Source organism: Heliangelus exortis, chromosome 8 (assembly GCF_036169615.1).
Source record: "Heliangelus exortis chromosome 8, bHelExo1.hap1, whole genome shotgun sequence".
Lineage (NCBI taxonomy): Eukaryota > Metazoa > Chordata > Aves > Apodiformes > Trochilidae > Heliangelus > Heliangelus exortis.
Window position 1 is genome coordinate 28,578,150 of NC_092429.1, and position 13,414 is coordinate 28,591,563.

The 13,414-nt window shown below is 37.7% G+C and overlaps 1 protein-coding gene across 4 annotated transcripts in view; it reads right to left on the reverse strand.

Annotated features, from left to right (window-relative positions):
• SWT1 (SWT1 RNA endoribonuclease homolog) overlaps positions 1 to 13,414 on the reverse strand; it is a 30,693-nt gene that overhangs the window by 2,569 nt on the left and 14,710 nt on the right. For 2 of the 4 annotated variants that reach the window (XM_071751319.1, XM_071751322.1), the window contains exons 15-18: positions 9,982 to 10,190; positions 8,311 to 8,439; positions 2,851 to 2,917; positions 1,932 to 1,996 (exon numbers count right to left, since the gene is read on the reverse strand). In XM_071751319.1, the coding sequence (XP_071607420.1) occupies positions 1,932 to 1,996; positions 2,851 to 2,917; positions 8,311 to 8,439; positions 9,982 to 10,190 (470 nt within the window). Of the gene's footprint in view, positions 1 to 1,931; positions 1,997 to 2,850; positions 2,918 to 3,668; positions 4,626 to 8,310; positions 8,440 to 9,981; positions 10,191 to 13,414 lie in introns of those variants that run through there. The other 2 variants (XM_071751320.1, XM_071751321.1) reach the window with 2 other exon arrangements.

Sequence of the window (13,414 nt, forward strand, 5' to 3'; positions counted from 1 at the left end):
ATGTGGCCATTTAGCTGCCAGCAGTCCTTTTCCTTCTCCAAATAAAAAAACCCTTTGAAGAAAAATACCAGGATGAGAGCATCTTTGGTGTATCCTGACAAAGGGTCTGTCAGAGTACAAATATTCCAGACAGGAATTCATCTGGAGAATTCAGAGGCCAGGCTGAAGTAAAAATGTCTCCTGGTAACTGAAGCCTGGGGAAATACTTTGTGCCAAAGCACAAGTAATTCAGGCTGCTTGGAACACCTCTAATTGATTGCTTTGAAACCCTCATTTAGCATCTCTGCTTCGTGGGGTGGAGCCTCAACTGCTCTAATACCAAATAGCTTCTCTGCTGTAGGAGAACATTAAAAGCACTTTGAAAACCTGTGGCCTGAATTTATGGCAAAAGACCTTAATCCTGTCTTCATTTCCTTGATGTTTTCAAGGGACACAACTTCTGTCTGACAAACCTGTCCCCTCACCCTGTGCCACTCATCCAGAAAAGACAAGTTCTGGCAAGAAAGTTTTTTTGGCCGTGAAGTTTGTCGCCCACAGTTGGACCTTCACAGCCATGGTCCCAGTTTTCAGGCTTTCTGATAAACTCTGGACCTGGGGACACCTTTCAAACATCAAGAAACAGTAGTTCCCTTTGCTACCTCAGCACACCACCCAAGGCTGGAGGTATTTATGCAGTTATTTTCTACCAGGTGATGATGGGGATGCCCATCAATGTGCTGGTCCCCAACTCCAGCTAATTAACAGCTTCCAAACCACTTTTCTCTACTGATACAAAGGTTGAATCTCTCTTGCCCTGCATAACTCTTCTCTCCTGACCCAGCAATCTGTATAAATTCACAGAAGAATTAGGACATAAAAGAAAAGCTTTTTAGAATAATTTACCTACTCAGATTAACACAATCTGCAAGACTTTTCTGCAGCTGAGGGAACCATGCTTCACAGCCTGGCAATTCAGACCTCACTCACATCCATACATCAGCAACATCAGAGAAAATATTTGCCTGTCTTTTATTACCCACTGAAGATTTATTAAAAAAACCCCTAACATTATGTCATTTGAAAAACCTCACAGAACCTGGACTTAGAGGCCCTCAATTGCATAAATTCAGAAAGAAATCTTTTTTGAGCCATAAATTCAGAAAGAAATACAGTAAAGAATGCTAAGGCTTGCATGACACTCATTTGTAGATCTGTGTTTTCAAGGCTTTTAATTCAACTGTACAACAGACCATTTATTTTCCTGTAGCTGAACAGTAAAAAAAGCCTCTGAAAATAGAAATAAGTACTTGGAATCTTAAGCTTGTTCCTCCTTTTTTTAAACTGTACTCACAAATGCCTCTGTAACATAATTTATGTTTGGTAATGATGGTCACAACACAGCACAGCAACTGCAAATCTGCTCAGTTTTAAGGGTACATTTCCATCACTTAAATCACCTTGAGCACTGCAAGGTTTTGTCTTCTGCTCATTTAAGCAAAATCCTGATAATAACAAGTTCTGTTACAATTACTTCACCAGGCAGAATTTGGGTTATAACTGAATTCCTCTAACTGCAGTCTCATGCTCTAAGCCACCTTCCAACAACCACTGATCAGTGTGTGGCTCTGCCACTGAGCCAGGAATGCAAAACTGGCAGAGGACAGAGGGACCAACATCTCACCTCAAAGTCAGGCAGCTGGAAAAAAATCACTGTGTAGCTGCTAATTGCTCATCTCTAATTTAATTGCTGTGTTCTCCCACCCTGTTGTAATAGTAGGTCATATAAAGATAAGAAAAAAAAAGAAAACATCCCCACTCATCTTCCCTTTGCCTCTCCTACAGTGGTGACTTTTTATTCATCCAAACCATTTCTCTTTCAGTACCCTGGTTAATACAGAAAATGCTAAAATGATGTCTCAAAACCCATTTGGTGTGGCCAGAAATCAGCTTACCTATATGTTTCCTGTGAAATGCACTCGTAGAGCTCCTCAGCAGTGAATTTTACACTGTTATTTATCTAAAACAAAGAACAAACAGAGGAATTTGCCAAGTATCAATTAAAATTGTACAGCTGGGATAGCACAGGTGGTTAATGTACCCCTCACCAGACTCTTGAGTTGAGACAGTCTATTAAAAAACATGCTATGCACTATAAAATAAAGTATTACAAATCAGCTCTCATGGCTGCATGTAACAGGAGTGGTAGATGTCACTCCAACTCCATTTTCTAACACTTTCTGCACAGATCTAGAAGATCTTAAATAATACTTCATCCCTTCTAACTTTACCCCATAGTTCTACAGCAAATTAATTTCCTGGCTTTCAGTAACTCCAGATCTACAGTCACCCTATATGCACAGCCCAAAATCCAAAAATACTTCCTATAGAGGAGACTGCACATCTGAAATATGTGCAATCCTAAATGGCAAAAATACTTCTGTTCTACTACAAACATTCATTTCAACTTTTCCTCTTAAAATTTTCCAGCACAAATGGGTTAAAACTTCAGAAATAACAGATAACTTCAAATATTCTTTTTTTTTCCTCTCTGAAATGCACCCAAAGTTCTCCACTGCTCTCTTCAAATGTAGTCAGGGATGTTCTGATGGCTTCAGCTCCAAGGCTTTTCACTCTTCACAGTAACTCACAACAATTGAGCACTCAGAAAAGCACTCAAGCAATCCAAATACTGGTAGAGATATAAATACTGGTAGGTACCAATTAAAAATCTTTTTTTATGTCCAATACTTATAAATAAATCTTCAAAATTCTAGCTTGGTGTAGACAGAACTATAAAAACTACTTGAAATTAAAAAATCAAAACAGAATTGCCTCTGGAAAAAAAATAACACAATAAAGAAAACTTCATACCTCATTTCTTGTGAGGAAGTTATAGAGGGTCCAAATATCTTGGAAACTACTGGTTGGTGTCAAAATACTGAAAAAGAGAGGTTTGGGGATTTTTTAAAGAAAGTATGAAAGGATTGTATGGAAGAGTTTAAAAAAAAAAAAGTATTTCATGGGGAAATAAAAATCTAATTTTCTTAACCAAAAAGAAAATGCTGATCTTTGAAGAATTTTCTCTTCCACTCCACTAAAAGAATTAAACAAGCTTGGTATTTCTGTAAGGACTTCCTAAGAAGGTTTTCCTAATTACAAATTCAACTGATTTTTTTTTATGAGCCATTTTTCTCCATGGATGGGAAGAAAGCCAGCAAAAATCCAAACCCTTTTGTTTCACAGCAGCAAAGGCTGCTGCATTAACCTGAGAAACACAACACAGAATTTTCCCAGACCAACTCAAGTTTTGACTCTTTCCCTCCAGTTTTCTACCACAGAACTCAAATGCTCCTTGTTTACACCCTTGTTTCACTACTTCTAATAATAACCAATTCCCACCCAAAACTGAAAAAGGAAAATAGGGCTTGGCAGCTGATGAGAGGTGTTTTTATGAACCACACTGTGAAAAACTGTTTTATTTATTGTATTTTATTTGGCTGTGACTGCATATAGCTCAGTCCTCCCCAAAATCCAGTCCTTATCCCCCACATTAAATGTAGAGATGTCACCTGAGAGGAAAGCATCAGCTTTTGCCTCTTCCTCCAAGGTGCTGAGATGTGCACCCTTCTCCACAAGGCTCCAAAAATGACCCAAGAAGGAAATGATTCTCTGAAAAATTAATCCTCCTGATCTATTTCTGGGGATACAATTCATTTATACCTCAGCCTAACCACATTTGCATTCACTGAGGAAAAACAGAACCCTCTTCAAGATTGCAAATCTACATTTAAAAGCATCTAACACTTGGTGACATTGTGAGAAATACACAAAATTCTGCCTTGTGTCAAGTCTTAAGTATGTAAATAATGATTAAGAAAATGACTGGATTTGGGGGGAAAAAAATTGAAAAGGAATCTTTTAGGGAAGCTCTATTTACTTTCCCATGGGAAAGTGACCAAATTCTTCTCTCCCTCCCTTGCAAGCTCGAAGCCTTTATAAATTAATTAATTAGGAACTTAAAAAAAAAAAATACACAAAAAACCTAAAAAACCCCTCAACTGCAGAACAAATAAAACATCCCAGTTTAAAGACATTGTTTTTTAGAGGCTGGAAGACCAAGCCATGCCACAGGATTTATCATAACCAGTAAGTCCACAGTTTATTTTCATCATGATTTTATGTGGGAATTGTAAATTGTTACAAAAATCAGTCACACAGCCTTTCCCACAGCCACAAGAAGCTGCACCCAGAATTTAGTCCTTAAACTGAAACACTTCACTTGCCAGCAAGAGAACCAAACAAGTGGGGGGTTGCCTCACAAGCACCTCAAAGCCTTCAACTGCTGCCTCAGTGAGAAAGCTATAAAAAAAAAAAAAAGCCTAAAAAAGCATAAAACACTGGCATAGACAATTTGGCAAGCACCCTTGGAAACACTGGGAATCTTGGCAGCTTGGATGGCATCTCAAGTTCCCACTAAGCAGCCAGCAACCCCCCCCTGCATGGACAGTGCAGCACTTTAGTCATCTGCAACCTAAATAAATGAGTACACCTGAGCCTGGGAAAGGGCAATATTCAACACTGGTAATTTTTGTACCACTCTATTTCTCTTCCGTGGACAAAGCAGGGAAGTTTCCAGGTGTGTTCTCCTAAAACAAGACCATACAAACCACAAAAGGTAAAGCAGTGACTTCACCTGAAGGCCATTACGTGTTGCCACACAGTAAACTGGGGCAAAATATGTTCATCTCAGGATTTTAATTGCTGGAAGGGTGTAGGGTAAGACACTGCAGCCCCCACTGAGCTGCTGGTGGGAAAGCCAGCCTGGGAAAGCTTCCTGTGGGAAGGATGGAAGGCTGAGGGGTGAGGTGGGTGCTGAGTGAAGGAAGTGCTGTTATTAATGATGGGATTTTGGGGAAGAAAAATCTATGTATGGACTATGAAAAGATGAAGGAAGAAATGGTGAGCAGAGCAGGCAGCAGGATTCCATGGTGCTGCCTTTTCCTTGAGCTTTGTGGCATCTCTGCATGGCTGATTCTGTTCATCCAACTTCTCATTCCCCACCCCAGGGGCAGAGAGATGACTAAAGACTCCCTATTTCATTCCATCATTCTTAGCATGGCTACATCTGAAGCAAACCAGCTTGAGAGTGAGTTTTGAAGCAATAAAAGGCTGGAATTCCAAGGTCATTTTTAGCCCCCTGGTTTTGCTCAGACCTTGAATTCTCCTGTGTGTCACAGCCACAGAATTACAAAATGGTTTTGGCTGGAGGGGACCCCAAAGCTCATCCAGTTCCAACCCCCCTGCCATGGGCAGGGACACCTCCCACCAGCCCAGGTTGCTCCAAGCCCCATCCAACCTGGCACTGAACACTTCCAGGGATGGAAGGTACAAGGAGATAGGGTGATAGCACAAGGGGTGAGGGTTTTAAGCTGGAAGAGGATAGATTTAGGTTAGATATCAGGAAGAAATTCTTCAGTGTGAGGGTGATGAGACCCCTGGCACAGGTTGCCCTGGGAGGTTGTGGATTACCCCATCCCTGGAATCAGAATTGATGACCAGAATGTGTTTATGACAAATACAGATATTAGAAAAGGAAAAGAAAAAAAAAAAAAAGGAAAGCTATTTCATGCAAGAGGTCTTTATTAACAGCTTTCCTCTGGGCCACTTTCAGGCACAGAAAGCCACTATAAGGTCCCTTCAGAGCCACCTCCTCTCCCTGCACAAACCTGACACTAGGAAAGCACCAGCACCACATACACTGCATTTAACACTTCTCAACCATTACTAGGGAAAAAAAACCCTATGTATTTATTCAAATTTCTAACACAATTTAGGATACTGCAGACTTACAAAGTGTTTCATGAGTTTTTCCCAGGCTATGCAGTCCCTGCACTCACCAAAGTAACCCTCACCATTCATTGTTTTAATTTCTTGTGAAAACATGAAATTGAAAAACCCACTGCTTGTTGTACTGCTGACCAAAATTAGCATTATTGGTTGAGCTCACTTTAAGTAACCAGACCTCAGATGGATAAGGTCTGACTTTGGAAAGAAAACACAAAGTAAAATGTGTAATAAAGCATGTAAGTCATTTAATGGTAAATCCTGTAGCTTATTTTATAGTATTTGCTGGCTTATCACTATTGCTTTTGGATTTCTGACATGAATTGAGAATTCTGCCACCTGGCTCAATGTTTTACAATATCTTCAATAAAAAACATCTGCTATTTTCAAGGAAGAATCATTGCTACACATGGAATACTGAGAAGAAGCTGGTGAAAGAACTTGAACAGTAACTTCCCCCACAAATTCTTAGCAGGTCAGCATTCATAAAACATGCTTATTGCTGGTTTTAACTCAGAAGGAACTGGAGGACAAGCTCAAGTCCTAGAACACATTGTTCTGTAGAAAACTGTAACACATTTTTGTCTTCAGGGTGATGATTTCACATCACCTTCACTGTCTACTTATTTTAAACCATTTAAGTTCCATTCATCTCTGTAGCCACCATTATGTGAAAACATTGCCTAATGTGAGCCCCTGTAGATACATTTAAACACTGCTGCTGAATTAATTATCTGTGATAAAAACTCAAACTTCTCTCTCCAAAGTTAAAGGGACCAAATCTCTTCCAGCAGGTTCCCTGGAGGAATTTCTAAAAGTGATTAAAGTTCTGGCATGAACTTGAAAATTGTGAATTGTAGAAATTTAGATCTAAAAATCTGTATGATATGACAGAAGTCATAAAAACAGGGTAAGGTGCAAAAAGCTGTTAATAAAGACCTCTTGCATGAAATAGCTTTCCTTTTTTTTTTCTTTTCTAATATCTGTATTTGTCATAAACACATTCTGGTCATCAATTCTGAATAGCTGTAGTGGTGTCCCTAATGCAGTATTTTCTTCATGAGGAAGAGTATTACTACAGACATTTATCTCAGGAAGCACAGTTGTCCTCTTCTAGTTGTTTTTAACACTCTAAAAATCTGAACTTTTAATGCAGTTGAACTTTCAATATAACTTAACCTGTAAAACTTCCAAACTGTCACAAGAAACATTCTCTCTTTTTTGTTCTGGAACAGAAGCTAAAAGTATAAAACACTTGTATTTTATCACTAAGAGCTGTATTACTTCCAAATATTCAAGCAACAATTTTTCACTATTTTTATCCCAGATGTTTCCTTCTCTGCAATCACACCTTTAGATGAACTGTAAGTTACTGATTTTTTTTTTTTCAAAAATCAAGAAAAATAAATACTCTAAATGCAGTTTTAATAAGGCTGAGTGACCTCAGACAAAATGAGCCTCCCTTTTGCTTTGGAAAACTTTAGACCTCTTGTTTTAATACTCTGTAATCTACATAAAGCTACAATGATTCAAAAATACAGTTTTGGACTCTTTGGAAAACCTACTCAGAATTCTCCAACTCACTTAAGTATCTATTTTGAAGTCTAAAACAGAAGATGTAAAGGAAGAGTCTCTCTGAATTTCTTACTCCATGATGCCCTCTATTGCAAAATAAATTCAGAGCAGGAACTTCCAAATGCAACCCTGCAGAGAAACTACTGGATGCACAAATAAATTTCTGTTTAGTGGCAGAAAAGATTTTTAGAAGCATGAGAGAAATTTTTAAAGCCATTTCATCAATATTACTGAGTTTCATGGAACAGAAAAGAGGCTCAGGGGAGACCTCATCACTCTCTCCAACTCCCTGAAAGGAGGTTGGAGCCAGGGGGGGGTTGGGCTCTTTTCCCAGGCAACTCTCAGCAAGACAAGAGGGCACAAGAGGTCTCAAGTTGTGCCAGGGGAGGTTTAGGTTGGACATGAGAAAGAATTTCTTTAGGGAGAGGGTGATCAGCCATTGGAATGGGCTGCCCAGGGAAGGGGTGGATTCTCCATCCCTGGAGATATTTCAAAAGAGCCTGGATGTGGCACTCAGTGCCATGGGCTGGGAACTGCAGTGGGAGTGGATCAAGGGTTGGACTGGATGCTCTCAGAGCTCCTTTCCAACCCAAATGATTCTGTGATCTTGAAGCACCATATTCCCATTAAATCTCATTCACCATGCATATAAACTGATATTACAGGACTTCTTGCAAGAGCTTCAGGACTGGAATAAAAATAACCAAGTTTAGCAGTAACCTGCTTTATTAAAACCTTTTTGTTAGAGAAAAAACCTCAAGCAGCAATGGACATGAATCAGTTACCACCAAATGCTCCAGCTCACATTCCTACCCATATTTTTCTTTTTCTACTTTCATAATGTTTAGACCATTTCTTTGAAAGACAAGTCTTTGAACACCAGTAGCTTTTATGACTGGCTTATATGCTTACCTACTAATTCCTCCATGGATATCATTCACAGCTGCCAAAAGTTTCTGCAGACCCAAAAAAGCTTCTTCAAATGAAGACTTTGCCATCATAGTTAGTGCACTGAGGTCCAACTTTTGGAAAATTTCAATACTAATATTAGAAAGCAAGAAAGAAAAAGCAAACAAGCAAGAGAGAAAAAAAAGCAAGAAGAGACATTGAGAAGCAGTTAATAAAAGTCCTCAAAATGCAGAGAATACCTATTGTATGCATTGTATTTTGACTACTAAAAAAAGCCAACAAGGTTAAATGTGTATCTCTATTAAGATATTCAAACTATGTTATCTAAAATACTCTTCCAATAAAGAGTAGAAAGAGTATGCCCTACAATTGTACTTCTCTATTTAACACTCTCCTTGATGACTGCATTCTGTCACAGCATTTTATCTTTTACTTAAATAGATTTATCATTTATACTCACTTGAAATTCAAGTGCACACCCTGAGTAACACTTACTTAGAAAAGTATATTTAAGCTCAAGAAGCAAAGTGCTTTCCAGCAAGTTTTCAAGCAGCTTCATTCCAGATTTACTGGAATGGGCTTGACACCTTCCCTGCAACAGCTGAGTTGGGATGATGAACTGATGAAGTGCCCTCCTGGATAATTACCCCCAGAGCTGGGAGTTAACCTCTGTTTTCTTGATGTGAGCAAAAAGAGTGTGAGGTGACACATGCAATTCTTAAAGTTTATCCTCTTTTCACATCGTGGTCCTTAACAGGTGGCAAGAGCCAAGAGTTCAGTTGCATTTTCACTACTGAGTGGTACACTTGGAAGGGTTTTTCTTCAATACCTTAGGACTGTTTATTAGGTGACCACCCAAAAAGGGAGCTCCTCTGTACTTGATGTAACTCAGAGCACCTCCTTCTAAAAGATTTCAGATTAAGACTAGAAAATGTAACAGAGTATCTACTCAGATTTTGTGATAACATCCAAGAGAATGGAAAACCTGCTTGAAAAAATCAGTGAGAAGCCAAAAATAATCTATAAAAAACCAATAGTAAAACATTCAGGTGGAGGAGGGCTATTTTCCAGCTATGCTGAGTTTGTATGAGAAAGGAAATTTCTCACTAGATTCTGCATTGGAATTTTGTGGAGTGAAAGATTTTGCTTAACAATAAAATGTACTGTATTTTAAACTGATTTCAGATTTTTTTTCTTTTTAAAGTAAATAATTTTGCAAAAGTTAGTATGCCTTCAGAGGATTTAGAGAGAAAATATCCACAAGAAAACATAGAGCTTGAATATATCTTTTTTAAAAAAAAAATAAAGATGCACATCTTGCACTTGTAACTTACAGGGTTTTCAACACCATTCTCTAAGGTAACCTATTTCAGCCTCTCTTCAGAAAAAGAGCAGTAGAGTAGACAGATCACTGACTGCATTTACAAAACAATCTGCATTCTCCTAATCTCTTTGTGTGATTTTTTTGGTCAATTTTGATTAATAGCTGATAGCTTCTTGTCTAAGATAGGAAAAACAAACATACAAACCAAAACCAAAACCCAACCAACTAACCAAAAAACAACCTAACCAAAAACCCCACCAATACCAGAAAAGCTCAGCAATTTCTAAAGTGGATTTCTTTGAAAATTCTGCAAGGTTATGTAGAAGTTCCAAACAAAAAGTACACTGTACCTGTAGAGGTTCACTGTATTCCACAGAGCTTCAAGGACTGACCAGATTTCCTGGTACCTGTTCTCTTGAGCCATGTGAAATGTTGGTTGCAATTTACTTTCTTCAGAGTTCTGCAGACTTGGTGCCATTGCTTCCATTTTCTCACATACAGCATTTTCTGAAAGAACCATGATGTCTTCTGATAAATCCTGCTCACTGTCTGACCTCACCTTATAAAACAGTTTAGCAAACAAATAATGAGTTCATTTGTTTCCTAACTTCAGAAAAATTGAATACTTGTACTTTTTATTTGTTGAGGTAATGCTCAAAAAAGCAAGGCAGATCTCTTCCAGTCCTTAACTTCTTTATTATAGTCCCTGCATCTGAAGCATCTCTGAGTCTTTCACCAAATCTTTCTTCTTCATGTGTATATTATATTGGTATTTCTATCATTAAATTGGTATTTCTATAATAATACAATTATATTGGTATTTCTACAGATAGGAAACAGAAGTCATGGGAAACCCTTCTCCAAAGCTTCCCTGGCATGGGAAACTGGCACCAAGGAGTTTTTTATTCCCTATGCCATGACTGGTGGCATTATTTTTCTCTGCAGGAGAACAAAATATTCATCTTCTCATCTGGTAAACTGGTTCAGAGAATTGCCCAGGTTAAACTCAAGCTGGCCCAACCAGTTTGTCTGGGGGCAGCTCTAGGTGAAGCCAGACACTTGCCACACCAAGGGGAGCAGGGAAGAAGTTTTCAGATAAAAAGATTGCTGCCACACTGCTCACAGGACTGTGGCCCAAGCAGATGACTGCAATGCACAGAAAAGTTACAGCACAGCAGAATATCAGCTCTCCCCAGATCATCCTTCCTCTCTTTGGACCTTTCTCCCTTCAGCTTTTTTCCAAAACTTTTTACAACCTGCATCCTTCCCCATATACAGAAGTATTTCCAGTCATCCATGCTCATTATTCCATTTTTTATGCCACTGTTGAAACATAACAGTAATTTAGAATGATCTGATTGTTTTGTGCAAGATGTACTCTGTATATACACAAGTTCAAGCTGTAATCAGAAAGGGACACAATTAGTGTCACAGCCAGCAATGAGCAAGGGCATCCTGGAATAATGAGGCCTTGAAATGCAGCAGTTTTGAGGATACATTATTAACTTGTCAGAGAAGACTCAAGGTCTATACAGATAAGAGGGTCTAGGGAATGCAGGATGTGATAAAAAGAACTAAAATCAAGTAGAGATTGACTGCTGAACCAGTCCTGGGTGGCTGAAGCTACACACCCTGCAACATTGGGGTTTTTGGTTGAACTTAGTTCATTATTATGGCATTAAAATATTAAAAAAACACACCTCCAGGTCAAAAAGACCCCTGCCCAGGTGAAGAACCTCTCCCTGAGCATGCATGACAGTAGAAATAGTGATGTAATTATATTATAACTATATGTAAAGTGCTAAACCAGTTGTTGTATACAGGGCAGATTTGGAAAATTACTAAATCGACAGTTTTCTGTATAAAAATCTCATGGGAAATCTCATCTGGTGTGCTTGATTTGTAGAAAGCCAAGCACCCAGCTTTGCACAAACCAGAAACAAACACCACCACCTCCTTCCTAAAGGCAGCTGCTCTGTCAGTGCTTCAGGATTGAAGGTAAAATGGTCACACAGTTACACACAGAACCAGCAGAAACCACAAACCAAGACACTGAGGTTTCTGCCACAGCAACTCAGAAACAAGCTGGAAGTGAAAACTTGCTTCTCAGAACAAAAAAGATGTTGAAAAAACAATTCTAATCTTCATCCTCAAGGCCCTTTTCCATCAGCAAAAGAAAACACATTTTTTTGTGAAAGCAGCTAAATAAAGTTTTTCAGTCACTCTTCCAATACTGATACATTGCTATTAGGAACAAAAAAAAAAAAAAAAAAAATCTAACAAGCACATACCTAAAGGCCAGCATTTATTACATGAAAATAAAAGTTATATTTGGGGGTCTATTAATTTTGAGACTAACAAAAAATTTTCCTGCAATAATTTGTTGAAAATAGGGGAAGTCTAACAAGCACATACCTAAAGGTCAGTATTTATTACATGAAAATAAAAGTTATACTTGGAATATACTCTTCCAATACTGACACATTGCTATCAGGACAAAAAAAAAAATAAAAAATTAACAAGCATATACTTAAAGGCCAGTATTTATTACATGAAAATAAAAGATATATTTGGGGGTCTATTAATTTTGAGAAGACTAACAACAAATTTTCCTGCACTAATTTGTTGAAAATAGGGGAATAATTTCAAAGACTAAGCCAGGTTTGTAATGAGCATGGAGCAGCTTCAGGAAGGTTGAAAAAATACTCAAATTCCCCTTACCTCAGTCACTCTCCCAATACTGACACATTGCTATTAGGACAAAAAAAAAAAGAAGTCTAACAAGCACATACCTAAAGGTCAGTATTTATTACATGAAAATAAAAGTTATATTTGGGGGGGTCTATTAATTTTGAGAAGACTAAAAACAAATTTTCCTGCAATAATTTGTTGAAAATAGGGGAATAATTTCAAAGACCAAGCCAGGTTTGTAATGAGCATGGAGCAGCTTCAGGAAGGTTGAAAAAATACTCAAATTCCCCTTACCTCAGTCACTCTTCCAATACTGACACATTGCTATTAGGACCCAAAAAAAATGTAGTCTAACAAGCACATACCTAAAGACCAGTATTTATTACATGAAAATAAAAGTTATACTTGGAATATACTCTTCCAATACTGACACATTCCTATTGGGACAAAAAAAAAAAAAAAGTCTAACAAGCACATACCTAAAGGTCAGCATTTATTACATGAAAATAAAAGTTATACTTGGAATATACTCTTCCAATACTGATACATTGCTATTAGGACAAAAAAAAAAAAAAAAATTTAACAAGCATATACTTAAAGGCCAGTATTTATTACATGAAAATAAAAGTTATATTTTGGGGTCTATTCATTTTGAGACTAACAAAAAATTTTCCTGCAATAATTTGTTGAAAATAGGGGAATAATTTCAAAGACTAAGCCAGGTTTGTAATGAGCATGGAGCAGCTTCAGGAAGGTTGAAGAAATACTCAAGTTCCCCTTACCTCAGTCACTCTTCCAATACTGACACATTGCTATTAGGACCAAAAAAAAAAAAAAGAAGTCTAACAAGCACATACCTAAAGACCAGTATTTATTACATGAAAATAAAAGTTATACTTGGAATATACTCTTCCAATACTGACACATTGCTATCAGGACCAAAAAAAAAAAAAAAAAATTAACAAGCATATACTTAAAGGCCAGTATTTATTACATGAAAATAAAAGTTATATTTGGGGGTCTATTCATTTTGAGAAGACTAAAAACAAATTTTCCTGCACTAATTTGTTGAAAATAGGGGAATAATTTCAA